The sequence below is a fragment of the Pectinophora gossypiella genome, chromosome 28 (genome assembly GCF_024362695.1).
Source record: "Pectinophora gossypiella chromosome 28, ilPecGoss1.1, whole genome shotgun sequence".
NCBI lineage: Eukaryota > Metazoa > Arthropoda > Insecta > Lepidoptera > Gelechiidae > Pectinophora > Pectinophora gossypiella.
In genome coordinates, this window is record NC_065431.1 from 2,892,812 (window position 1) to 2,920,531 (window position 27,720).

At 37.4% G+C, this 27,720-nt stretch overlaps 1 protein-coding gene across 4 annotated transcripts in view; it reads right to left on the bottom strand.

Annotated features, from left to right (window-relative positions):
* Positions 1 to 27,720, bottom strand: part of LOC126379179 (putative mediator of RNA polymerase II transcription subunit 26) — a 253,823-nt gene that overhangs the window by 214,946 nt on the left and 11,157 nt on the right. Inside the window, exons 1-9 of one of the 4 annotated variants that reach the window (XR_007568276.1) lie at positions 27,069 to 27,554; positions 19,107 to 19,239; positions 15,457 to 15,547; positions 12,519 to 13,389; positions 10,390 to 10,488; positions 9,536 to 9,604; positions 8,063 to 8,146; positions 6,516 to 6,586; positions 4,686 to 5,306 (exon numbers count right to left, since the gene is read on the bottom strand). Coding sequence is in view for 3 of the 4 variants with exons in the window: in XM_050027852.1 (XP_049883809.1) it covers positions 5,283 to 5,306; positions 6,516 to 6,586; positions 8,063 to 8,146; positions 9,536 to 9,604; positions 10,390 to 10,488; positions 12,519 to 13,389; positions 15,457 to 15,547; positions 19,107 to 19,239; positions 27,069 to 27,279 (1,653 nt within the window). In the remaining variant the exon portion in view is untranslated. Of the gene's footprint in view, positions 1 to 262; positions 5,307 to 6,515; positions 6,587 to 8,062; positions 8,147 to 9,535; positions 9,605 to 10,389; positions 10,489 to 12,518; positions 13,390 to 15,456; positions 15,548 to 19,106; positions 19,240 to 27,068; positions 27,555 to 27,720 lie in introns of those variants that run through there. The other 3 variants (XM_050027852.1, XM_050027853.1, XM_050027854.1) reach the window with 3 other exon arrangements.

A 27,720-nucleotide genomic window follows, 5' to 3' on the forward strand; every position in this document is an offset into this window, starting at 1 on the left:
AAAACGTTTTATTTTCTTCTATTTGACTTACTTATGATTATTAATAAAGAAAAATGTAGGAAATTTACAGTGAGACATTTTGTCACGTTTTCCTATGACGTTACAGGTTGCTTTCACATTCAAATTCCACTGTAATTTCGTGTTTTGACGATTAGTAAAAAGCAATTGGTTTGACTAGTTGGAAACTACCCTATTCCGTGGTATCGCTTACCCCAACGAGAAATAGGCGTGAACTTATGTATCTTGATTAAAAATAAAACCATTGTGTGAATTTTCACCTTATTTTTATTTGAAAATGGCCACGGCGGTAAAAAATATACATATATAAACAAAAATGTTGTGTCTAGCAGTTAATCATTCTCACACCTTTCCTTATCTGCTAAACCGATTTCGATGAAAAACTTCATGTTACTTTTATTGTTAAAATAACATTTATGCTTATTATGGTAACACTGACAATATTCTACCAACCCCAAAATTACCATTTCATAAAAACGCATAAACTTTTCAAAATACTAGATTTAACATACATGATTGAAAGGAAAATCTGGGACCGGTAAAAAAAAAACTCGAACTTTAAAAAGGACCTCGAACTTTAAAAAATCTCGAATTTAAAAAAAACTTTAAATTTACCTACGCAAAAAATGCACGTTATACACACAACTAAAGTAACATAATTTTTCATACAAAATCGTTTATCAATGCACACATTTGATTTTATACCCCAATATCTTTAGGACTGAATACTTCTGATAAAAACCGTGCCCACCAGTGATACGCTATGTAGATATATTTTTTTTATAAAACGTCAAAAAAGTATTGAAGATGGGCTGGGAGCGAATAAAAAACAGAAGGCGTTCAGCTACTTCCCGGGCATGTCGTAAAAACCGACAAGGGATCGTCCTTTCTAACATTAAGGATTATCATATTATGAGTGATCGCCTACATTCCCGAGAAATGCATTTTCGAAGGTATGTGACCTAACATGTATTGGGCTTGTTTTCCCTTCGCGCGTTGGAAGGTCAGACAGGCAGTCGTTTGTGTAACAAACCGGACCTGTCAAATCTTCAGGTTAGGTAAGAAACCTTGTGAAAATCCGACAATGCTAGGGAGATGATGATGATGATGTGGGCGATCGCCCGCCATCTTACCATAGAGTAAACAAAAATAATACGTATAGAAAGGACGCTCAGGTCCGCAACATTCGCATCGGTGCCGAGCTAGGTTAACTTGACTCAGTTTAGTCTAAAGTCTAAATGGCAATAAGCCTTTAAGAAGCAGGAGGGTGAGCGTGGATTGTCTGTCTCACTCGCACTTACGCTCTAGACGGCACTCAGGAACTAGATTTTCCAAGTGACTTTACTGTTCATCATATATCCATCTTAGGACTGCGTATCAAGTAGCTACGAGTTATCTTCTGATTACCTGTGGCTCTGCTCACCCCATTAGGGGTTACAGGCGTGTGTTTCATATGTGTATGTGGATAAAAGTACTGAAATTGTATTTTATTAAGAACGTCTAGGGCCCTGTGCCGAGGTTTTTCTTGCAGCTACTTTTCCCCGGCTATACAGGTTGTGAGAAGCTGCAGTTGTTTTAGACGGTGAAACGTTCGACAAAAAAAATAATTATCTAAAATATATTTTTTGAGAATATAAAATAAAATGTGCGCTTTCTTCATTTTTATCTCTTATCATACTTTCATCTTTACATAGAAATTCACAGCTTTGGTCTGATAGAGCGTACAAATTAAAAATATTTATAATCTTTTTTTTAACTAGATACTCTGGATATAATAAAAATATACTTCTGTTAATCTTTTCTACATAGATATTGATATTATTTTATCCAAATAAAAAATATAGAGACCATTTTGAATTTTATTTATTAAATTATAATGTTGTACTTTTTTAAATATAAAAAAAAACTATATTTAGAGATCATAAGTTTAGTTTAACAAAATTATTTCATAATTCGATTTAAAGTTGTGGCTAACCTCATAAATGTCACACTCAACAGTGCTGCCACCTACATTTGCGTTTTCTTTTTTTTTTTAATGTTTTTATCCTCTTTTGAACTACAAGCCAGCTGCATAAAACACAGTTTTGATGCAGATCTTAAGCAGTTGACGTAACTGTGTTGCAGTGTCTGTAATAAATAGCCCTTTATTTATTTTTCTCATTCATAAAATATATTTCACTTTCGAAAAAGTATTATATCTATGACAAAAAAAATATGGTTATCCATGCAATTATGCCAAACGTTCGAATGAGTATTTTTTTATAATATCTAATAAAGTACAACATTAATTAATAAAAATAATAAAAAAAAAACATATTTATATTTATATGTACGCTCTCTTTTCAAAAATATACCTACCGCCCCTCTCCTTACCTTAAAACTATGGTAAACTAATGCTTGTAACAAAAAAAGTTCTTTTTTATTCTTAAAAACTTCTAGCGCTCTGCTTATGTGCGTACAAATATTATTCGAAAAACATTGTACTCCTTGTATCTTCAAGTTTTCCCTAAAAAACACTTATTTATATTTAAAAAAAAATGCAGAAAATTCGGAAAAATTAAACTTCTTGTGAGCACCAAAACATAACAAAAAATGGAAGTCGCCAAAAATGTCATCAACCAAACCATATAAAACATTTTTTTTATTTGTAACAGATCGACGACTTCCATTTTGAAAAAAAAACACAAAAACTTTGGCAAGATTTCTAAAATAACCGAAAGTTACATTGTGACGACGTGGTGAAAAATAAAAAAGTATTTCTTTTTACTTCTTAACATCTACGGTTTCAATCAATTGTCACGTAAATTCGATACAATATCACTTCCCTTATATTTCTTTTCTCTTTTATTTTTTTCCACCCATCCCGTTGGACACGCCGTGACATTTTGACATTAGAAGAATACAGTATGTATGACATATTATATATATTTAACATTTATCCTTTACACTTCACATTTTTTCCTATAAATCCTTTGGTTTTAAAACTCTGTAGACTTTCTTAATAATCTTAGGCTTCAATCAATAGTGCCGTTTCTGAAAAATATATTTAATTTTATTTTAAGTTTCACAGCTCTAAATTTTGTTAGCCCCTCCTTCACTTATGATAAGTGTAAGAGATAGACAGAACTAACTTTAGAACTATAAAAATAAAAACTTAAAATAAAATTAAGTCTGCTAGAACCAACACTATTGTTATTTTATATTAAAATCTATATTACATATCAATATTCAAGTAAAAACAACGCCAAAATATTAAAAAAAAATCAAAATGTATAAAAATAAAAACTAAAACCTTTCACTCTTTTTTTTATCTGTCTAGAATAACACAATTTCCCTACATAACTGTATTCTCCCTTAAGTCATCTCAAAAATATAGGAATTTATTTAAAAAAAATGGCAATTAATATCGAAATTACTTTATGGTAACTAGGTAAGACTATGTAAATTACAAATATATATATATATAAATATTTTTTTTTATATATTGAAAAATAAAACATGATTATAAAGAAAGAAAACTCAACAGAAAATAACTGATATGAGGCTAAATCTTAAAGTATAAAATCTGAGAAACATAAAATTTTAAAAAGAAACTAAAAATAAAACTTAAAAAATTTTAAAAGTATGTATATGAAAATAAATGTCAATTTTTGGATCCAAAAACGTGTCGTACAATTTCTGACAGATACGTACTTTATTTTATTTCCGTTTAACAGCTCTAAAACTAGTGCCGCCTTCCTCTTGCTTGGTGCAAGAATTCTTCTTGGTCTTCCTCTTGGTGCAAGAAAGACAGGAATAGTTTAGTACTTTTCAACTAAAATAAAATTAAGTTTGTATCTGCAAGAATCCGTACCATTATACACCCAAAATTACAATTTGAAAATATACATCATTTTTTCCCGAACAATGTGCTAATTTTGATCATTAGGCCCGAGAAACCATACTGTATATTAGGCTGTTACATTTGAGCATATAATTTTAAGGGCTATCCACACTAAGTCCGCGGCTAACAACCGTATTTTAAGATGTCAACTCGAAACTTCATCGACTCGGCTCAGCTAACGATTTCGATATTTGAAATTGACATTTACGCCCTCGACTTGGGGACTTTACTCACTGGAATCGCACGTATCATAATGCCAACATAATTATACGAAAATAATGACGTCATGCCTTGCTGGAGTAAACTCGAAATACGGTTGAGGCGCCGTCTATAACGATTTTGAGCTGAGTTCGAAGTCTTCCTTGCGATCGGTTCAACTGAGGACGAAGTCGACGAAGGGAGAGGCAGTTTTCATTACGAAAGCCGGTATTAAGGCATACTAAGGCATTACAAAAGCAACGCGGCGACTTTCCCGTGGATAGCACCCAAGACACCTCTCTAAACAATATATAACGATGATAAAAAAAAATACGTAGAAAGCATTAGTAAATATTAGTTATAAGAACAATTTGTACATTTCTTTTTATTTTAATTCACCAATGTATTTTATTGTTTTATACACAATTCAATACATTGTACAAAGGTATTGTCGGTAAAATTTTGATATTTTAATATTTATTGTATATTTTCTTATAAACGCGCAGTCGTTACGTGAGCCATGTCAAGGGCCTTAGGCGGCTCAATAGTAACCCTGACACCAGGGTTGATGGGGTTGGTAATCCACCTTACAACCCACACGATAGAAGAAGAAAAACAAGCGCATTGCAAAGATTTGCCTTAACAACTCCCTACGCATTTACTCTACGGTTAAATCCACAACAAACGCAAGAGTTATTCCAACACCTTACACTTCGGCCTAAGGTTGCCTGGCAGAAATTGCTGTTCAGCTATAAGGCCGCCTGTTGTGCTTATTTTACTAGTTTGTACATGTCCTTTACTTATGTCTTTCTGCAATAAAGAATTATTGATTGATTGATTCGGCGACTTCCGAATGGATTGTACTATGTTTTTTTTTTTGAGAAAAATATTAAAATCACCGAAACTTTAATAACAATACCTTATTCAAACAGTCCTATAAAAAAGTGAGTATATTTTGATACTTTGTCATACATGCAGTGAAATTACACAGCTCTGCCCTGCCCCTTAGGGATAGCGTTTACGTATGTGTCAAATGCCTCCTCAAGTTTTTATAGGACCGTAATATTAATAATAAAATAGTACAATAAAAATATATTATTACAAAAACAATGATGAGAGATTTTCGTCATTTGGAGAACTATATAATTCTTTTTTAATTATACCTTTGGAATGTCTCTCGGTATCACTGGAGAATTCTCGTTAGATCCTGAAAAAAAAATGTTTTTTATAAAAAAAAAATACAGAACTGCTATACTATGTTTATATATACTAATTTCCTGAGTTTTCCTGATGTTATGGGCGATAGGCTGATCCCTTATCACCATAAGGTTTTAGTTAAGAGACTTTTTGTAATTATTTCTTTTTATTTTGGTGCAATAAAGTGTATTGTATTAGGTTTATCATATCCAGCTTGCGACAATGTATCAACAGTGGCTGCAAGTTGTCTTTGATTACTTGTATGTAATGTATGTAATTATTTATGTAAGTATCTATGTATGTAATTTCCTGAGCGAATACAAAAAAAAACATTCCTCCAGGGCTAACAACATGCGCATCGTGATAAAATTATCGATACAATGGCCCCGATTCCTGCAGACACCTCCTAATTTTATTTTAAGTTATACCTGTCATTTTCTTATCCGCCGAAAAGGAAAGGGACGGATGATTGACAGCTCTTAATTTTAGGAAGAATGAGTATATTAATTAATAATCCGAGAGATCTCGCTGGTATGCAAACCGTTTGACGTGTACTGTCAACTTAATTCTGTCGGGTTATGAGTCAATGTAAAAATTTTATAGGGTTGCTTTAGATTTGTGCTTAAAATTGACGTGTGTTCCATAAATTTTATGCTTGTCGATAACCCGTCCCTTTCCAAAAGGAAAGGGACGGGCCGAAAACGGCGAATAAGAAAATGACAGATATAACTTAAAATAAAATTAGATGCTGTCTACAGGAATTAGCACCAATGTCGAAATCGATAAGTTCGTCATTATTTTCGTGTACGGTCACGAGCATTTATATGTATAATTGTATACCCTTTGGTACCATGTCACATTAACTTTTTTGACAAATTGAACTGTAAGTCTCACTAAATGTCAAATATGTTAGTGCGACAGAGTCCTAAATTGGGTACATTATATTGGTCATGACTGTTCAATCGTTCGCAGAAAATATAAATGAATTTGCGATCTCGAGTTGGGATTGCGTTCCCTAGTTGTCATCATCACTAAGAGCCACGCTCTTGTCGGTGTAGCATGATTGCTACTTTTTTAGGGAAAAATAGGGCAGTGGTTTCCCTCTTGCTTTCCGCCCCGCAGTACTCTGTCTGACGCAAGAGTCCGAGTTACAGTTGTAAGTCATGTAAAAAAAGGCTAGTGAGGCGATTATATCTAAGTGCTATTGATACTTACGCACCTCATATCTATGGAGCGCAGAATAATGAGGTGTCTCGCTATAAAAAAACGGCCTTTTCATAGTATTTTGCCCTGAAAAAAAAAAATACATATCAGAAAGAAAGAAACGTCTATTATAAAGGGACACTACAGTAACAAATATAAAACAAATAACAAATATATAATATAAAACACGGAGTAACACATAACTTACAATCAAAACACATAATCTTCCTCTATCGTATGGGTTGTGAGGTGAATTACCAACCCCATCAACCCTGGTGTCAGGGTTATTACTGAGCCGCCATAGGCCCCTGACATGACTCATGTAACGACTACATACTTACATCAGTAAATAATAAACGCAATAAAAACAAATATCGGGAGTCTCATATCCCCATTTAAACGCGGTAAGAACCCGTTATTATGTGTTTTAATTACAATAAAAACAACTTACACGAGAAATACAAATAATTGAGTGTATGAACTGGTCAACGATGGTGGTAGTGTCCTTTATATCATTGACTGACTCTTTGTGATCCCTAGTTTGGTTAGGACATTACAGGCTGATCACCTGATTGTCCGAAAGTAAGATGGTCCGTGCTTAAGGAAGGCACGTTAAGCCGTTGGTCCCGGTTACTACTTACTGATGTAAGTAGTCGTTACATGAGCCATGTCAGGGGCCTTTGGCGGCTCAATAGACCTGACACCAGGATTGATGGGGTTGGTATTCCACCTCACAGTCCACACGATAGAAGATTGATGGACTTGTTCTTAATTAAACATACATACATACATAAACTCACGCCTATTTCCCACCGGGGTAAGCAGAGACTATGAATTTCCATTTGCTTCGATCCTGACACACTTCTCTTGCTTCCTCCACATTCATCAATCGTTTCATACACGCACGCCGGTTCGGAGTACATCTTACTGAACGTTTTCTAAGGACATCTCCAATTTGGTCAATGTATTTAATATAATAGGCCAGTTTCCAACTAGTCAAATCAGTTACTTTTTACTAAACGTCAAAACACGAAATTACTATGGAATTTGTAAGGAAAAGCAACCTGTGACGCCATAGCAAGACGTGATAAAATGTCGCTATTAGTTGAATAGAAAAAAGAAAATTAATTTAAAAAAAAAGAAAACATTTTTGTCAATTTCAGAACTGTGTTTAATCAGAATTTCATAATATATATTTACCTAGGACACTACCCGATTATATTAATCTACCTTGTTTTCGATTCATCAAAATTCAAATTCTAAAATATCTTTATTCAGTGGGTAACACAGTTACACTTTCAATCGTCATTTTTCTTTTTTCTACATAACCAACGTCTCATCCGCCTAAAACTACAGCAGCAAAAAAAAAGAAGTAAAACATACTTTGATTCGGACAACTTTACTTTCATATCGGCTAAGGATAAAACATAAAAAAAAAAACAAAGAAAAAACTATATTACATGCGACTTAAACATAGCGAGGAGTGGGTATTACCTACACGTCTGGTGACCCATGAGGGAGTACAAGGCGTGAAGCTACATTATAAATAAAATCTGTACTCACATAGTTGCGTATGCGCCGCGAGTGCGTTTTGTTTCGCTATCAGCAACTCTGGGCCCGGTCGTGACAGCTGGTCGTAGTAACCGCCTGAAATAAAATAATATTAACATAACATCACGCCTGAATCCCCGAAGGGTTAGGCAGAGGTTTATTGTATACACACCCACACCTCACCAGCTAGCGCAGTTTTTCTTGCAGCTTCTTTTCCCCGGCTATACAGATTGTGAGAAGCTGCAGTAGTTTTAGGCGGATGAGACGTTCGCTGCCATCGTCGTCTATCGTGTTGGTTGTGAGGTGAATGACCAACCTCATCAACCCTGGTGTCGTAGGGTTGTTATTGAGCCGCCAAAGGCCCCTGACATGGCTCATGTAACGATTACCCATTTACATCAGTAAGTAGTAACCGGGACCAACGGCTTAACGTGCCTTCCGAACCACGGATCATCTTACTTTCGGACAATCAGGTGATCAGCATGTAATGTCCTAACCAAACTAGGGATCACAATGTGATTTTTGTGATATGTCCCCGCCGGGATTCGAATCCGGGGCCTCCGGATCGTGAGCCCAACGCTCAACCACTGGACCACTGGCGCCCCCACCCCATGACGTCCAAGTCTACAGTAATATGCAGGCATCCAAACAATGGGTGGGTACGCCTTACGTAGGGTTGCCATCTCTAAAATTTGGAAAACAGGACAAGACGCCGGAAAACCCCGGATTTTATAGTCCGAAAGCAGGACGTGTCAACATCTTTTAAACATATTCAATGTAATAAAAATGACATAAATCACCTTTGTTATTCATTCATTATTATAACAATACAGAATCATATTACAATTTGTTACAAATTGTTTATATAAATCAGCATTTTTAATTCTTGAAATAAGAAACCAAAACGTTATTAAAATATTAAACATCTAATCTAAATATATAAAAGGAGAAACTGACTGATTCACCGACTGACATATCAACGCACAGCCTAAACGGCTAAACGTAGGCACTTGAAATTTGGAAGGGACGTAGCGTAGGTACCGTAGAGGTGCACTAAGAAAGGAATTCCCGGAATTCCCACGGGAACGGGAATAAGCGGGAAAATCCTTTTGTATGAAAAATCTAAACCGCTTAAGTTAGACGCTTGAAATTTGGCATGCAGGTACCATAGTAAACTTAAAGCTTAGTTGCAACAGGATATTGCGAAATTCCCACGGGAACGGGAGTTAGCGGGAAAAAACATTTGTATGAAAAAATCTAAACTGCATAAATTAGATGCTTGAAATTTAACAAAGATCTCTCTTTTATAACACGCCACGCGGACGAAGTCGCGGGCAAAAGCTTCCCCGGATGCTCTCTAAACTAGGACAAATCCGGGGAAACCCGGACGTATGGCAACCCTACTTACACGCCATTACTGCTTAGCAAAAAACTGCTTATGGCAGACCGATCGCACGTTTGAGAGCAAAAAAAGTACAAACTTACCAGGAGGGTTAGTGTGGCCATTAGCAGCGTAGTACGGGCTGCCTTGTGGCTGCATCACGTTGTCACACGCTAAAACAAAGCATACGAATAAAAAAATATTCATCATCCCCCTAGCATTATCCCGTTTTTCACAGGGTCCGCTTTCCTAACCTGACGATTTCACATTGTCCGGTTTTTTACAAAAGCGACTGCCTGTCTGACCTTCCAACCAGCCCAATACAGGTTAGGTCACATACCTCCGAAAATGCATTTCTCGGGTACGTGGGTTTCGTTTAATTTCTAGGTTTAATTTTATTGCAAATTATTATTAGCATAGAAAAATAAATATTTAATCAGACTTTTTTTTTATATTTTTATTTTATTCAGTGAGAACAAATATTTGAATCAGACGAAAGAACTTCGGCGTCAAATTTCAAAATTGGAACATATAAATTAAAATTTTAAAAATAAAAACAACGGACTCAAGTCTAAACTATGACTTTTCAGGCTTGAATCACCTGATTGTCCGAAAAAGAAAGATGATTCTGTGCTTCGGAGAGCACGTTAAGCCGTTGGTCCCGGCTATTAGCCGTAAAAACACCTCCACCAACCCGCATTCGAGCAGCGTGGTGGAGTATGCTCCATACCCCCTCCGGTTGATTGAGGGGAGGCCTGTGCCCAGCGGTGGGACGTATATAGGCTGTTTATGTACGTATGTAGAGAGGAGAGGAGGTTCATCTTATCCAGCTTAGGACTTCGTATCAACAGTGGCTGCAAGTTGTCTTTGATTACTTGTGGCTCTGCCCACCCCATTAGGGATTACGGGCGTGAGTTTATGTATGTATGTATGTAGAGAAGAAATAAAAATAAAGTACCTCCAGACTCCGGTTCCTGTTTGACCTGATGCTGTAGGTGCTCTAGGAGGCGCTGCTGCTGCGCCACAGTCCTGTGTCCGGTGTACATTACGCTCGCGTCTGGCGACACAAAATATAGCACTGTTAATAACATACAAGGGCCTTTTTTTTAATTTATTATGCAAATATTTTTTTTTTAACTTTCGCAAAGGCCGGTCATAGGATGGGTGACCACAAAAAAAAAAAGTTTTCATCCCGAGCTCCTCCGTGCTTCGGAAGGCACGTTAAGCCGTTGGTCCCAGCTGCATTAGCAGTCGTTAATAACCATCAATCCGCACTGAGCCCGCGTGATGGTTTAAGGCCCGATCTCCCTATCCATCCATAGGGAAGGCCCGTGCCCCAGCAGTGGGGACGTTAATGGGCTGATGATGATGATGCGAATATTTTTTTTTACATTATAATAACGTTCACCAGCACGCAAACCATTAAGATTTATCTGTGCTAGGGAGTCGTGTACTAAACTAAGCACTTAAATAACATAGGCATAATAATATGAAAATATAAAAAATAAAACAAAGGATCTTATTCTAAGGTTAGTTTTTGGAATTAATTACAACCTAGTTGATTGGACAAGTAGTGCGACTTAAGTTTATTTTTAACATTCCTCTATCCGCCTCTATCTGGGGTCCCGGGTTCGTATCCCGGTGGGGACATATAGAACAGAAATAGTTTATTATAAAAGGGCGCCACACACAAAAAAAAGACAAAAAAATCATATCAAATTTCCACTAAAACAATTACAAAAAAGCAAGACGGAAGTTTGTCGAAATGATCATAAGGTGGTGGTGGACGTCCTGAGATAAAAGGGCCTCACTCAGCACAAGTCGCGGCGCGAACCACGACACTGGTGTCACGTGGACCCTGTTGGGTGACGCACGAACATTGTGTTCCATAAATATGTGTTAATGGTGTATATAAATTATAATATATTACCCAATTACTTTAATATAATTAGAATGTACATAAACAATATTAATGTAGGTATAAACTACTAATACTATTTTTATTTTTTTTATGTGATTTAAGTACAATAAAAAGTTTTTGTATTGTATTGTATAAACAGTAAGTAAATGTAGTAATATAAACAAAAATACGAATTCCATGAATGTGTATTGTGTGTAGTCTGTTTGTGTTAGTACCTATTTATCGCGCGCGCCGCACCCCGATTCTAGCTCGGTCGGTAAAGTAGTTTGGTTATTACTAGTACCATCATTATCAGCCGTACGACGCCCACTGCTGGGCATAGGCCTCCCCCAAGGATCTCCACGACGATCGGTCCTGCGCTGCCCGCATCCAGCGGCTTCCCGCGACCTTCACCAGATCGTCGGTCCACCTTGTAGCGGGCCTACCCCCTGAGCGTCGTCCGACACGTGGTCATTCGAGAACCCTTCCGCCCCAGCGGCCATCGGTTCTCCTCGCTATGAGTCCTGCCCACTGCCACTTCAGCGTGGCAATTCTCCGAGCTATGTGGGTGACTTTAGTTCTCCTGCGGATATCCTCGTTTCTGATACTAGTAATAGTACATACTAGTACTTATAAATATATTTTTTTCCCATTCGATCGCCGCGCCGCCGAACAGGCACGACGCATTCCAAAAGTAAAGCGAAATTATATATCACTAGCTTGTACCCGCGACTTCGTCCGCCTGGCGTGTTATAAAAGAGAGATCTTTGTGTGTGTGGGAGTGCATGTCAAATTTCAAGCATCTAACTTATGCAGTTTAGATTTTTTCATACAACATTTTTTTCCCGCTAACTTCCATTCCCATGGGAATTTTTCAATATCCTGTTGCAACTAAGCTTTAAGTTTACTAAGGTACCTGCTTGGCAAATTTCAAGCGTCTAACTTAAGTGGTTTAGATTTTTCATACAAAAGGATTTTTCCGCTAATTCCCGTTGCCGTGGGAATTTCGGGAATTCCTTTCTTAGTGCACCTCTACGGTACCTAAGCTACGTCCCTTCCAAATTTCAAGTGCCTACGTTTAGCCGTTTAGGCTGTGCGTTGATATGTCAGTCGGTGAATCAGTCAGTTTCTCCTTTTATATATTTAGATAAAAATCACATAGAAAATATAGACAACAAAACACTTACCTAACTGATCCTTAGCCCTCTCATACATAAACTTCTCCTCCTCACTATTCATATCGATCTCCTGCTTAATATGGTTTTCGTTGAAAAAATTCTGATTTTCCGTAACTCTGTGTTGCTGTTGAAGCATTTCCAAGTTGTGTTGTTGATTCCGCAACAATTCCACACTATCCGTATATTGGTAGCCGATATAATCATTCCTTTGGTAATCTTTTTCAAACCCCGCGTACACATCCGGCATTTTCTGGTAACCATTCTCTAAAACCTTCTGGTAATCAGGTTTCTGGTAATCGGGTTTCTGGTAATCTTGTTTTTGGTAATCCTGTTTCTGGTAATCCTGTTTCTGGTAATCAGGTTTCTGGTAATCTTGTTTCTGGTAATCAGGTTTCTGGTAATCTTGTTTTTGATAATCAGGTTTCTGGTAATCCTGTTTTTGGTAATCCATAACCGGTTTTTCGTAATCTATGACTTGTTTCTCGTAGCCATTGTGCGATTTGCGTTCTAAAGCGTATTTCTCAGCTTCCTTGTTGTATTCTTCGTTTGTCTGTGGCATATAATCGTCTTGTTTCGTGTAGTCCTTTGGCGATTCGTATTTTCTGTCACTTTCTATGTACTCCTTCTCTTTTTGGTATGCCGTGTAGGGGTCTTTGGAATAGTCCATCTGTTCAGAGTTGAACGAGTTGTCTGATGTCTCGCTGTAACTATTGTTGGGCTGGTTGTCACCCTCTTCCGTTTGGACAGGGTCTGTTTGCATGAAGGCGTCCTGCTTTTTGGGCTTTATCGACTGACTTAGACTGATGCTGATCGGCTGTGTCGGCATTTGGGGCGGCAGAGCGCTGGCGATCGCGCTCAGCGCCTGAAGGCGGTAGGCAGTCTGCAATTAATCGTAAATGGAGTTAATCATCAAGAGATAATAAAATGAGGGTGTTTCCAGGCAACGCTCCCCAAAATAATAACAGATATTAAATTCCGATTACTAAATAAAGACACATCTAAAACTAACGAAAAACATTTTCTTTTTCTGTTTGACTTAATTTTGATTTTAAATCAAGAAAACCGTAATAATAAGTCTGACATTTTGTCACTTTTTTCTATGACGTCAGTGTATTTTTCATACAAATTCCATAGTAATTTCGTGTTTTGACGTTTAGTAAAAAGTAACTGATTTGCCTAGTTGGAAACTAGCCTAAACAATGTTATACCCTACGGGGTATAACGTAGAACCCTTGCCCAGGGATACGGGTGAAGACCTCAACGGTTGTATAGGCGGCGATGGGAGCCATCGGTACGGCAGTGCAGGACGGAAGAGGCGAGTCACAGGGCAGGCGAGCCGGGATTCAAACCCGCAACACTACGATCTTCTCCTATCGTGTGGATTGTGAGGTGGATGACCAACCTCATCTACCCTGGTGTCAGGGTTATTATTGAGCCGCCAAAGGCCCCAGACGTGACTCGGTAACGACTACGTACTTACATCAGTAAGTTGTAACCGGGACCAACGGCTTAACGTGCCTTCCGAAGCACGGATCACCTTACTTCTGGACAATCAGGTGATCAGCCTGCAATGTCCTAACCAAACTAGGGTACACAAAGTGATTTGTCCCCAACGGGATTCGAACCCGGGAGCTCCGGATCGTTTACTAATACCACTCTATAACATAGTTGGCGGGGAGTGGGTAGGTGTATACTATAGTCAAGTTATGATATCACTGTTACCCACTAACAATAATGTAAGAAATTAACAATATATTAAATCCTAGTTTTTCCTGTATATATATAAATAGGCTCATAGAAGATTCATTTCACGGAAAAGATACGCAAAACGGCTAGTTTCCAACTAGGCAAAACAGTTACTTTTTACTAAACGTCAAAACATGAAATTACTATGGAATTTGTATGAAAAAGTACCCTGTGACGTCATAGAAAAAGTTGACAAAATGTCGGACTTATTATTACGTTTTTCTTGATTAAAATTTAAAATTAAGTCAAATAGAAAAAAAGAAAATGTTTTACGTTAGTTTCAGGTCTACCTTTATTTAGTAACCAGAATTTCATAATTACGTAACGAAAACTTTGAGGGATGATTCAAACGATGATTTCTGAGTTGATTATCAAGTGGAATTTTCCTTTGCAACCGTAGTAACCGGGACCAACGGCTTAACGTACCTTCCAAAGCACAGATCATCTTACTTTCGGACAATCACGTTATCAGTCTGTAAAGTCCTAACCAAACTAGGGATCACAAAGTGATTTGTGTGATATGTCCCCACCAGGATTCCAACCCGGAACCTACTGAATAAAGATTTTTGAATTTGAAATGATAATGATAATTTCTATTTGCTGAGAAAATGGTAATTAATTGGTAATGGTAATTTATTTATTATTTATTTATTTACATTTCACGACTACAGTACAGAGGCGCCAATGCGCCGTGAAACTTTAAATATAAACAATAATACAGGGTGGTTCAGGCCATGATTCTGAGTTGATATCAAGTAGAAATTTCCGTCGCAAAAGTATGGATTGGAAAATAATTAAAAAGAAAAGAATAAATTTCATGAATTTTTTGACACGAAATTCCACTTGATATCAACTCAGAATCATGGTCTGAACCATCCCCCTCAGTATTCGTTACGGTGTCACTAACACCCATACCTACTTATATGGTTACCGTATGTACTTTTACGGGGTGTAAGTGTCATCGTAACGAATACTGAGAGGGATGATTCATCTGTTTATTCTGAGTTAATATCAAGTGGAATTTCCCATCGAAAAAGTATAGAATTGAAAATAATTTTAAAAAACTAAAAAAAACATGAATTTTGCGATGGAAAATTCCACTTGATTTTAACTCAGAATCATGGTCTGAATCAACCCCCTCAGTATTCGTTACGATGTCACTAACACCCTGTATAATTAAACATGTGTAATGAGGACTTACGTTAGGATCATGAGCATCTGATGGACTAGCTTCAGGATTGGTAGTCTGCAGAATTGGTTGGATAGGCGCCGACCACTTGTCGATCTTGTCACTGAAACAATCAATAAAAAAAATATGTTATCAGGTGCCTTTTTAACAAGCAATAAGGCCGACCATTTTGCTTCCCTTGTCGCTTTATAATTGTTTTTTTTTATGTTGTGTTTATGTGCAACCCTGCCGTATGAGAGCCGTAGTAGCCCAGTTGATAGACCGCTTGCCTCTCACTTGGAGGTCGCAGGTTCAAATCCAGCACAGGCCTAAACCAATGATCGTCAAATTTGTTTTCGAATTCATGTTTGGATCACAAACGATTATCACGTGCTCAGCGGTAAAGGAAAACATCGTGAAGAAACCTGAATTCCCGAGAAATGCATTTCGCAGTTATGTGACCTATCCTGTATTGGGCTGGTTTTCCCTTCGCGGGTTCGAAGGTGAGACAGGCAGTCGCTTCTGTAAAAAACTGGACCTGTCAAATCTTTAGGTTAGGTAAGCGGACCCTGTGAAAAACGGGATTATGTACTGGAGTCAGCATAAGTAGGTCATCATCATCAGCCGTACGACGCCCACTGCTGGGCATAGGCCTCCCCCAAGGATCTCCACGACGATCGGTCCTGCGCTGCCCGCATCCAGCGGCTTCCCGCGACCTTTACCAGATCGTCGGTCCACCTTGTAGCGGGCCTACCCACTGAGCGTCGTCCGACACGTGGTCGCCACTCCAGAACCTTTCCGCCCCAGCGGCCATCAGTTCTCCTCGCTATGTGTCCTTCCCACTGCCACTTCAGCTTTGCAATTCTCCGAGCTATGTCGGTGACTTTAGTTCTCCTGCGGATCTCCTCATTTCTGATTCGATCCAGCAGGGAAATACCGAGCATAGCTCTCTCCATTGCCCGCTGAGCGACACCGAGCCTCCTCACGAGACCCATAGTAAGCGGCCACATAATTAGGGAGTCAGCATAAGTAGGTACATAACATTTATTTATTTGTTTTAACCATAATGCAATATGCTAAGTATAGGCATATTCTTACGTAACACACAACAATGATTCATAAAGCCAACATTACTGTTTCATTCAATAAATTATCTGTAGTGTTTGTTACCTACATAAAGTTTAGGTACCTATAAGTAGCTTTAAGAATACGTGTTTGTTAATGAGTTTTCCTTTTAAGCTTAAAATAATCATAAGTTACTAGCTTTTGCCCGCGACTTCGTCGGCGTGGCGTGTTATAAAAGAGAGATCTTTGTGTGTGAGGGAGTGCATATCAAATTTCAAGCATCTAACTTATGCAGGATTTTTTCATACAAATGTTTCTTCCCGCTAACTCCCGTTTCCGTGGGAATTTTTGAAATATCTGTTGCAACTAAGCTTTAAGTTAACTAAGGTACCTTCATGCCAAATTTCAAGCGTCTAACTTAAGCGGTTTAGATTTTTCATACAAAAGGATTTTCCCGCTAATTTCCGTTCCCGTGGGAATTCCGGGAATTCCTTTCTTAGTGCACCTCTACGGTACCTAAGCTACGTCCCTTCCAAATTTCAAGTGCCTACGTTTAGCCGTTTAGGCTGTGCGTTGATATGCCAGTCAGTCAGTTTCTCCTTTTATATATTTAGATTGGAGTCATTTAAAAGGCAATTCAAGGCGCATTTCCTTACTTCTGTTTCCTCTTCATCTTCATAATATATCTTCTCCTTTTCTTCCATAGTATATGTAGTAGTTTAAGTAGTGATATTAATTTATTAAAACAATTATATGTGTATTATTATTATGTAGTTTATGTACTCGTAAGTGTATGTATATTTGTATTTATTTTTATACGTACAAGTGTTCCCATGCTGCACTATCCCACTCTATCACATAATATTAAATATCTCCTATACTTAAAGGTTGCCTGGAAGAGATTGCTACTTAGCAATAAGGCCGCCTATTGTACTCATTCTATTTCTCTTTTGTTTTGTATTTTGTTTTTTCCTGTTTGTCCAATAAAGTATTTATGTTATGTTATAAATTAAAAACAAATAGTCAAATGCTATGTATGGTCACTAGTACTAATATGTAAAATACACTTTGAAACCTGTTATGTTGCTTCCGAGTGTCCCAAGAGTTTGCTAACCACACCACCATCTCCTAACCATCACTATTCGGAAGAATTTCGGAGAATAAAAGAGAATATTTTCTTGTTTCACACTTTTTAGAGCGTGATTTTTCCGTAATCGTGTTTTAGATTTCAAACTTATATTTGTTTATATGTAACTTAGTGTAGACTTAAGTCAAGTTGGATGTGTAAATACGTTATTATCAGAACCAGAGTCGAAATTTTGTATTAAATTATCCATCATCATCATCATCATCACCAACCCATTAACATACCCACTGCTGGGGCACGGGCCTTCCCTATGGATGGATAGGGAGATCGGGCCTAAAACCACCACGCGGGCCCAGTGCGGATTGGTGGTTATTAACGACTGCTAATGCAGCCGGGACCAACGGCTTAACGTGCCTTCCGAAGCACGGAGGAGCTCGAGATGAATTCTTTTTTTTTTGTGGTCACCCATCCTATGACCGGCCTTTGCGAAAGTTGCTTAACTTCAACAATCGCAAACCGAGCGCGTTAACCGCTGTGCCCCCGAGCTCCTCAGTGTTAAATTATATTATATTATAAATAAGCTTATAAAACTTAAAGAATAAGATTATTGTAACAACAGCATCATATATAAAAGTAAGTGCGCAATGCAAACAAATTTCAAATAGCAATATTGCTTTCTTAGATGAATTGCTTCGGTGTGGCCATTTTCACCCCCCAGGGCTGACATAGTCGGTTAGTGACGAAAGCCTTTTATCCAAATAAAAGAAAATAAAGCTGAAAATCAGCGTTGTGGCACTCCCTCGACGTCGGAGTGTCACACCATCTTGCTGAGCTGGCGTCCCTTTTTAGAGATAAGGTTTAATTCATTATTTTGTTCACTATTCTATTCTGTGTACCACCTACTTATTTCTAAAATAAATTATTTTCTTTCTTCATTGTTTTAAGTTTACGCGGTTATTGGCCCCGATTCCTGCAGACACCGCCTAATTTTAAGTTATATCCGTCATTTTCATATCCGTCAAAAAGGAAAGGGATGGATGATTCACAGCTCTTAATTTTAGGAAGAATGAGTAAATGAACGAATAACCCGGGCGAATCAAAAGGTACGTCGCTGGTATGCAATCCGTTTGACGTGCTGTCTACTTAACTGTGTCGGGTTATTGACGGATGTAAAATTTTTAGACGGTTGGTTTAGATTTGTGCTTAAAATTGACGTGTGTTCCATAAATTTTATGCTTGTCGATTACCCGTCCCTTTCCTTTTCGGCGGATAAGAAAATGACAGATATAACTTAAAATAAAATTAGATGGTATTTACAGGAATTAGCACCATTATCATAATTAAAGCACATAATAACGGGTTCTTACCGCGTTTAAATGGGGATATGGGTCAGCCCGTGATCATGGCACTTGCAACAGTGTCGAAATATCGGGAGTCTCATATCCCCATTTAAACGCGGCAAGAACCCGTTATTATGTGCTTTCATTATTTTCTTTCTTTCTTTCTTTCAAATATAAAAGAAATGACTTACCCGGTGCTATCCTTCCTGCCTTCCCTGTATTTGACGGTGCGGCTCTTCCTGATCACCATGACTGTGCCGTCAGGGTTCAGCTTGGGGAGGTTCTGGGAAGGGACGGCGTCCTTGCTCAGCGTTTTCCATTGCCCTGGAATTATATAGATATGCTTTTAAATAAACAAAAAAAAATATATAAATTATCACTGGAAGAGGCAAGTCACAGGGACTGTAACCTGGAAGCTGACAGAGAGCAGCAGTAACTGTCAGTACTATTCAGAGGTGGAGGACAGGACAATATATATATATATATATTTGATATTTCAAAGCCATACTAGGAGTCCTGTCCTCCGCCTCTGGCTCCGCCTCCCGCCGCCGCCTCCGGCTTTGATATTTCAAAGCCATAGTCTATTGACTATTCTGAGCGCGTCAGACCAGGGATGTTCAGGTTAACGTCGTGTCTTATAGAAGTCAAGGAATTGGCCTTTAATAGACTGGAATGGATAATGCTACACCGACAAGAGCGTGGCTCTTAAATTGATGAGAGATGTTATAGATATGACATTTCGGATACGGATTTAAGAATTATTATTATACCGGATACGGTTACGGATACGGATAATAAATTATTTTTTTATTTATTTTCTTTATATCCTTAATCTAAATACATGGTTTGAATGATGCCGTTAAACCACAGAGGTTTGGTATTTCGGATTATCCGTTAGTTTCGGATAATTTCGGTTACAGATAGAAAAAAAATAAGTAATTGATCAAAAGTTATAACGACAAGTTATATACATTTATGTTATGACGACAAAAGAAGAAAAAAACAAACAATGCGCGCGGCTTGTGTGTCGGCACTGGCAGTGACCAGTCGATCAAAACAACTTGTCATAACGTGTCTCAATTAAGCCCCGCCCTTATCCGATTTTATCCGAAACTTTTATTTCGGATTCGGTCTTCTTCTTCTATCGTTTGGGTTGTGAGGTGGATTACCAACCTCATCAACCCTGGTGTTAGGGTTATTATTGAGCCGCCAAAGGCCCCTGACATGGCTCATGTAACGATTACTTACTTACATTAGTAAGTAGTAACCGGGACCAACGGCTTAACGTGCCTTCCGAAGCACGGATCATCTTACTTTTTGGACAATCAGGTGATCAGCCTGTAATGTCCTAACCAAACTAGGGATCACAAAGTGATTTTTGTGATATGTCCCCACCGGGATTCGAATCCGGGGCCTCCGGATTGTGAGCCCAACGCTCAACCACTGGACCACGGAGGCCGTTCGGATTGGGTTACGGATGTTTTTTTGCAAATCGGGTGTCGGGGTTCGAACGCGCTCCCCGTTTGTTTAGCAAGCGGCTTTTTGGCGGGAAACGGGAACGGGACAGTTGCTTTCTTCATTGAATAATCTAAATAATTAATACGAAGTGGTGTTTTGTGGTTAATGATCGCATTAAGTTAGTCGGAAGACATTCGCGAGTGTTATTATATTGGAGTATTCAATAAACAAAGTGTATCTGCCTATTTTCGCTTCGTGCCAGGAAGCCGCTTCATAACTCAAAAGTTTATGCGGACTTTTGAGTTAATTCGTTTGGGGTTCGGAGTAGACTCCTACTCCGAGGGTGGGGGCTTAGGTTTCATCATCATCACCTTTCATCATTTCATTAATCATCAAGAAAAAAAATACGTCAGACATGGCTGTATGGGCATAGTTCCCTTTGCCTCACCCATCGGGGAAAACCAAAAAAAAAAAGGTGGTTTAGAAAACACAGTCGGTTTTCACGACATGTTTGGAAAAATAAGCGTTTATCCAAATATTTCAATTCAGATCTGAATCTATGGTGTTTTTGTTAATATTTTTTCCTCATAACATAGCATCTATTCAATGCACTATAGAATGTGGATAGGACCTAACACCCATTGTTTTGTCTTGAAATATTTAGACCTCCAAAACAAATAATATTTTAAAAATACCAGTCAAGTGCGAATCGGGCCCGCGCACGAAGACAATATTTTATGTTTATTTTTATTTTTTTTAAAGAACGTTTAGGGCGCTGTGCCGAGGTTTTTCTTGCAGCTTCTTTTCCCCGGCTATACAGGTTGTGAGAAGCTGCAGTAGTTTTAGGCGGATGAGACGTTCGTTATGTAAAAATTGACGATTCAAAGTGTAACTATGTTACCTATTGAATAAAAATATTTTTGAATTTGAAGGGTTCCGTACAAATTACCGTTGGTCAAAGAGAGCAACGAACGTCTCATCCGCCCAAAACTACTGCAGCTTCTCACAACCTGTACAGCCGGGGAAAAGAAGCTGCAAGAAAAACCTCGGCACAGGGCCCTAGACGTTCTTTAGAAATAATACAAAATGTTTCTGTTAGTGTTAAAAATAAAAGCAAACAAATAAAAAGGGGAACCCCCCACATAAGAACGGAAAACCAGTGGTGACTCTTACTTGAGGAAAACGCATATTCAAACGTATTTAAGAGAATTTATACCTTGATTCTAAAGACATAATGTTATGTTTTATTTCCGAATTGGTTTGTATTATTGTAACGAATGAGCGATTTTCATTCGGCTTTTAAATAAACGTCTTAATCTTTAAAAATAAATATTTAAAAAAGTGTTTTAAATAAATATGACGGAACTATTCGCACTTGGAGAACAAAGCTATTTCAATGTAACTTTTTGTCTCATTCTAACCACCCACTTCCCTAAAACGTGGGGTGGAACTTCGTATGGAGTAATGGAGCATTCCACAATTTTCAAAGTTGGTATGCCGACTATTTGTAACTAACAAAAAAAATCGTGCATATTTTTTTTTTAATCTGCCTTTATAAAGAGGGTGAAACTTTAATGGGACTTTTCGCAGTTTTCAAGGTAGGAAGCTAAAAATTGGTACATTACGAAAGGGGAACCGTGTTGCACCGAAATTAACGCGAGGGAAGCCGCGGGCAAAAGCTAGTTCATTATACACCTCTGCCTGCCCATTTGGGTACCCCTAACAGCCTCCGTGGTCCAGTGGTTGAGCGTTGTGCTCACGATCCGGAGGTTCCGGGTTTGAAGCCCGGTGGGGACTAATCACAAAAATCACTTTGAGATCCCTAGTTTGGTTAGGACATCACAGGCTGATCACCTGATTGTCCGAAAGTAAGATGATCCGTGCTTCGGAAGGCACGTTAAGCCATTGGTCCCGGTTAGTACTTACTGATGTAAGAAAGTAGTCGTTACATGAGTCATGTCAGGAGCCTTTGGCGGCTCAATAATAACCCTGACACCAGGGTTGATGAGGTTGGTAATCCACCTCACAACCCACACGATAGAAGAAGACCCCTTTGGGGGTACAGACATGGCAACCTTATTATTTATAACATAACAGATAATTGAAACAAAGTTCAGTACTAAATATAAATATCCATGAAACTTTTTTGTTTTAAAAATAAGTCATCATCATCATCACCAGCCCATTAACGTCCCCACTGCTGGGGCACGGGCCTTCCCTATGGATGGATAGGGAGATCGGGCCTTAAACCACCACGTGGGCCCAGTGCGGATTGGTGGTTATTAACGACTGCTAATGCAACCGGGACCAACGGCTTAACGTGCCTTCCGAGGCACGGAGGAGTTAGAGATGAAAACTTTTTTTTGTGGTCACCCATCCTATGACCGGTCTTTGCGAAAGTTGCTTAACTTCAACAATCGCAGACCGAGCGCGTTTACCGCTGCGCCACCGAGCTCCTCAAGTTTATATTTTATTTTATATTAGTATAAGTAATTTCTAAATAATTTGTTCGCGTATGTATGTCTATCTATATAATATTATATATTAAATATCTCTTTCAGCTGACTAGCTGGAAGAAATCTCTTTGTTTAGAGATAAGCTTACCTGTACTATCTGTTTTCTTTGTATGTCCCTTGTGTCTGTTTTATTGTGTACAAATAAATAAATAAAATAATGATGATGACTGTACGGTCACGAGCATTAATATGTATACACTTTGGTACCATGTCACATTAAATTTTTTGACAAATTGAACTGTAAGTCTCACTAAATGTCAAATATGTTAGTGCGACAGAGTCCTAAAGTGGGTACATTATATTGCTCATGACTACTGTACACACCACCTAATTGTATCTTTAGTTACACCTGTCATTTTCTTATCCGCTGAAAAAGAAAGAGACTTAATCGACAGGCATAAAATTTATCAAACACGTCAATTTAGGCAGTAATTTAAAAACCCCTTCCAAAATTGAAAATTGGCCGATAACCAGACAGAATTAAGTTGCAGCACACGTCATACGTGTTGGATATCAGCGAGATGCCTATTTTATTCGCCCGGGTTATTCATTCATTTTAAAATTAACAGTTGACAATCATCCGTCCATTTCCTTTTATATTTCTACATGTAAGGGTGAAAGGGTACCCTTACATGTAGAAATTTAGCCAGCATGAGGGGTTTCGCCCAAGCATTTAGCTTTGAACTGTAGTCTTCATACAATTTAATGCTTCTGTGTAGAGTTTATCAAGTTCAATTGAATTATAATAATCGTGGAGTATGATTTGATCTCTAACCCTGTTCCATCTGTTGGTATTTCTATATAATTTATAATACGCTGTTGCCCGCAACTTCGGCTGTTTGGAATGCAATTATATCGCGGTAAACCAAATCTCTTTCTGCTTTATTGCAATTGTTTTTTTTCTTTGAGTTATATCTGCAATCAGTAAGCGTCCGTTTGTGTTACTATGAGCAGATGAGCTGAAGGGGAACTTGATTTTATGAGAGACATATCCACTGACATATCCTCAGCAATTAGCAGAAGACCTGCTTCAATAATGAGATGATTCAGAAACTTTAATCCATTTCCGTCTCCATGATAGGGTTTATTTGCAGGAGCTCCTGAGCGAGGTGGTTGGGATGATGCTCAAGGCAGGTTCTGTAGACTTTGCTCTTACAAAATGAAGACAATTATATCAGATTTTAAATATAGTCCGCGCCACGATATAAATCCGCGGCGTTACTGGGGTTGATTCCAATGCACACCATCCACCATTTAATTTTATTTTAAGGGGGGTTTAAAAGGGCCATAACAAAGCAGTTTATCTCAAAAGCAATATTGTTTTTTGACATTTATGTGCATTGCGCACTTACATTTATATGCGCAAATGTCAAATTTACCCCCAAGTTATACCTGTCATTTTCTTATCCGCTTAAAAAGAAAGGGACGGGTAATCGACAGGCATAAAATTTATGGAACACACGTCAATTTTATGCAGAAATTTAAAAAATCCCTTCCAGAATTTTATATTGGCCAATAACCTGGGCAGATGCCTATTTTTTTCGCCCGGGTTATTCATTCATTTTAAAATTAACAATTGTCAATCAACTGTCCCTTTCCTTTTCGGTGGATAAGAAAATGACAGGTATAACTTAAAATTAGGATGCGTCTGCAGGAATCGGGACCACAGTCGTAGATTCTGCATAGAATGAAGGACTTTCTAGACTACATTCCCTAAAAAATATGTAGATGGCGTTGTACAGATTTAACGTGATAATTACCTATTTTCTCATTGCTTGGACATAAAATAGGTAATTCAAAAATATATAAAGTAATGGCAGAGGTGTATATAAAAATAATTGTTGCTCGATATTTGGATTAGATATGTATAATAATTATGTTGCTACCTATATTGCTTCTCTTTATTTTGATCTGAATAATATTCTAGACTACATTCCCTAAAAAATATATAGATGGTGTTGTACAGATTTAACGTAATAATTATTTATTTACTCATTGCTTGGATACGTCATAGGTAATTCAAAAATATATAATGTAATATATAATGGCAGAGGCGTATATAAAAATAATTGTTGCTTGATATTGAGATCAGATATGTATATAATTATGTTGCTACCTATATTGCTTCTCTTTATTTTGATCTGAACAATAATGGGTGGAAGATGTGTTGTGTTTGGGTGTAATAACATTTATACCAAAAAGCTAAAAGATGCATACGTCTGTTATCCATGAAATTAGAAGGTTAAATGTAGGCAAATCTTCTTGGATCAAAGAGAGCGGCTTGAAAAAGAGCGGGGCTTCTAACACAAGTAAATTTGCATAAAAGTAGTCCAAACACGAGGACCGTAATAATTTTTGGTAAATAATTATTTTTTTATTTTTTTTTGATAGGGAAATTATCAAGAAATATCTAGTCATGGTAAAAATAACTGTGATTGTAGGTAAAACATGTAAATAGGGAAGTTAAAACTTACTATCGGCTTTTCCCTCCATTTTCCAGTTTTGTTAGGCTCTATTACCTGTTGTTACCTTTTCCTGTAGAGGCTCAAAACTTAGCTGGTTCAACTCATGGTTTTTTATTGTGTAATTTATTTTTAATTTTAATTAGAAAACTTTTCTTTTTTTTAGACATTTTTTATTTATAGCTTTTTATCCCTTTTTTATGTTTTGTTTTTAATAATATGTGTGTTGTTACAATTGTAGTTGGATGGAATGTACTTGTTTATGTATTTTTATTTAATAAATAATTAAAACTCGAAAACTTTGTATGAAAGAACTGTGCCCAGAAATGGGACTTATAATATAGGCTGTTTATGTTACTCTTTGAAAATTTTGTCTATGGTCATAAATAAAAAAAGTTAATTTTAGTAAAATTCTGCTTATGTAATACAAACTTGAATGGCACATAAGCAGTTTGCATTTCGAGGTTATTTGTTTGCATAACAAAAGATTATAGTTATCTTTTTCAATTAGTTCAAAAAAAACGAAGGAGACACTGATGATAGATATGAATGATATGATAAACATAAACAAGTTACCCTTAAGAGTAGGCAGTATGGTCTGATGACCTTAGCCTGTTCCATATCATGGACGAATGTTTAAAAAATAATAAAAAAGTGCTCCAATTGGGATGTTAAAGCATGTAAACTAACCGAAATAGGGGAAGAGTGAATATAAAAAACTGTCCATAAGGGGTCCATAAGGGAATTTAGCATAATATGATCACAATGAGGAACTTTCTAGACTACTATATTCCCCGAAAAAATTAAGATGGCATTGTAGAAAATTGCTGTCGTTTAACCCTCTAATTTCATGGATAACACATAATGCATCTTTTATCTTTGTTTTTTGGTATAAACAAAGACACTTATTACACCCAAGCACAACACATCTTCCACCCATTAGTATTCTAATCAAAATAAAGAGAAGCAATATAGGCGGCAACAAAATTCTATACCACATCTGATCCAAATAACATACATAACATAAACAGCCTATATACGTCCCACTGGTGGGCACAGGCCTCCCCTGAATCAACCGGAGGGGGTATGGAGCATACTCCACCAGCAGGGTGGCTACTGCCGGTTGGTGGAGGTGTTTTTACCAAATATCAAGCAACAATTATTTTTTTATGTTTCTGTCATTACATTATATTTTTGAATAATTAGGTACCCGAGCAAAGAGAAAATAGGTAATTATCACGTTAAATCTGTACAGCGCCATCTATAATTGTTTTAAGAGAACATATCCTGGAAAATCTCTCATTCTTATGGAAAGATTTAACGGAAGGCTATAGTAGAATAATATACCTAGTTATTATGTAAGCTATGTAACGGTGAAACTATTGCATTTTTGGTTATCAACAATCTTAACAAAAATATATATATTTTTTAAATGTTACCAATGGAAGGTTGTTTGCAAATTAACAATAATAATACATAATTTATACATGTTTAAACTCTGTTTAGGTGCTTTTAAAAACATTATTTTTTTGGTGTATAAGATTCCAATACGATTGTGGGGAATTATAAGACCGTAACGACATATGTCAGAGAGCAAGTTCACGGTCGAAAAGAAATGTACCACAATATCTAAATGACGAGTATATTATGACTCATGACTGCGCGCCTCCAATCTCATCCAACAGACCCGGAAAAACCCAAAAATATTACATTGTACCTTTAATCTTACCCATAGTCGTCACATTATAGTCTGCTTGTGTGAAATGTAGACTGCACACCTTTGAATACTTTGTATACGGCTTCCCGCGCTTCAATATTAAGTTCCACTTATCAGCCATGGTCACGTCCCGCGGAAACCGGTGGAATTTCACGTTCTTCGTCTTGCCGGCAAGCGACGTACATTGTGGCACGGTGCAGTAATAACCCATCTCAAACACGCTGAATTTTCTTTGTTGTTACAACCTCTCCGATTAGCGGTTCACTGCGCCGCTGACGATACGGCGATATTACATCAAAGAACGACAACTGCACTACTGCGGCGTATTAAAATGATTATTTGTTGCAATCGTTATCACGTTTGTGAAAAAAATGGAATCATCACAGCGCAGCCTTGAAATATTTGACATTTATCACCTTTTCCAATCCCTTCCCCACTACAAGTAGCCAGCCACTTTTTTTTCCGAAACATGGCCTCTTGTCAACGACAACTCTTACTTTTTCTTAATTCATTAAGCTTGAGATTATTTCTATACACCCATCAAGTTAACAGGTTTTTATTTATTTTTCTTTTATATTTCTTTAAATAAACTTGTTAATTCTAGTATTTACAGGTGTGATTGAATTTGAAAAAATCTAAAATTGTAAATAAT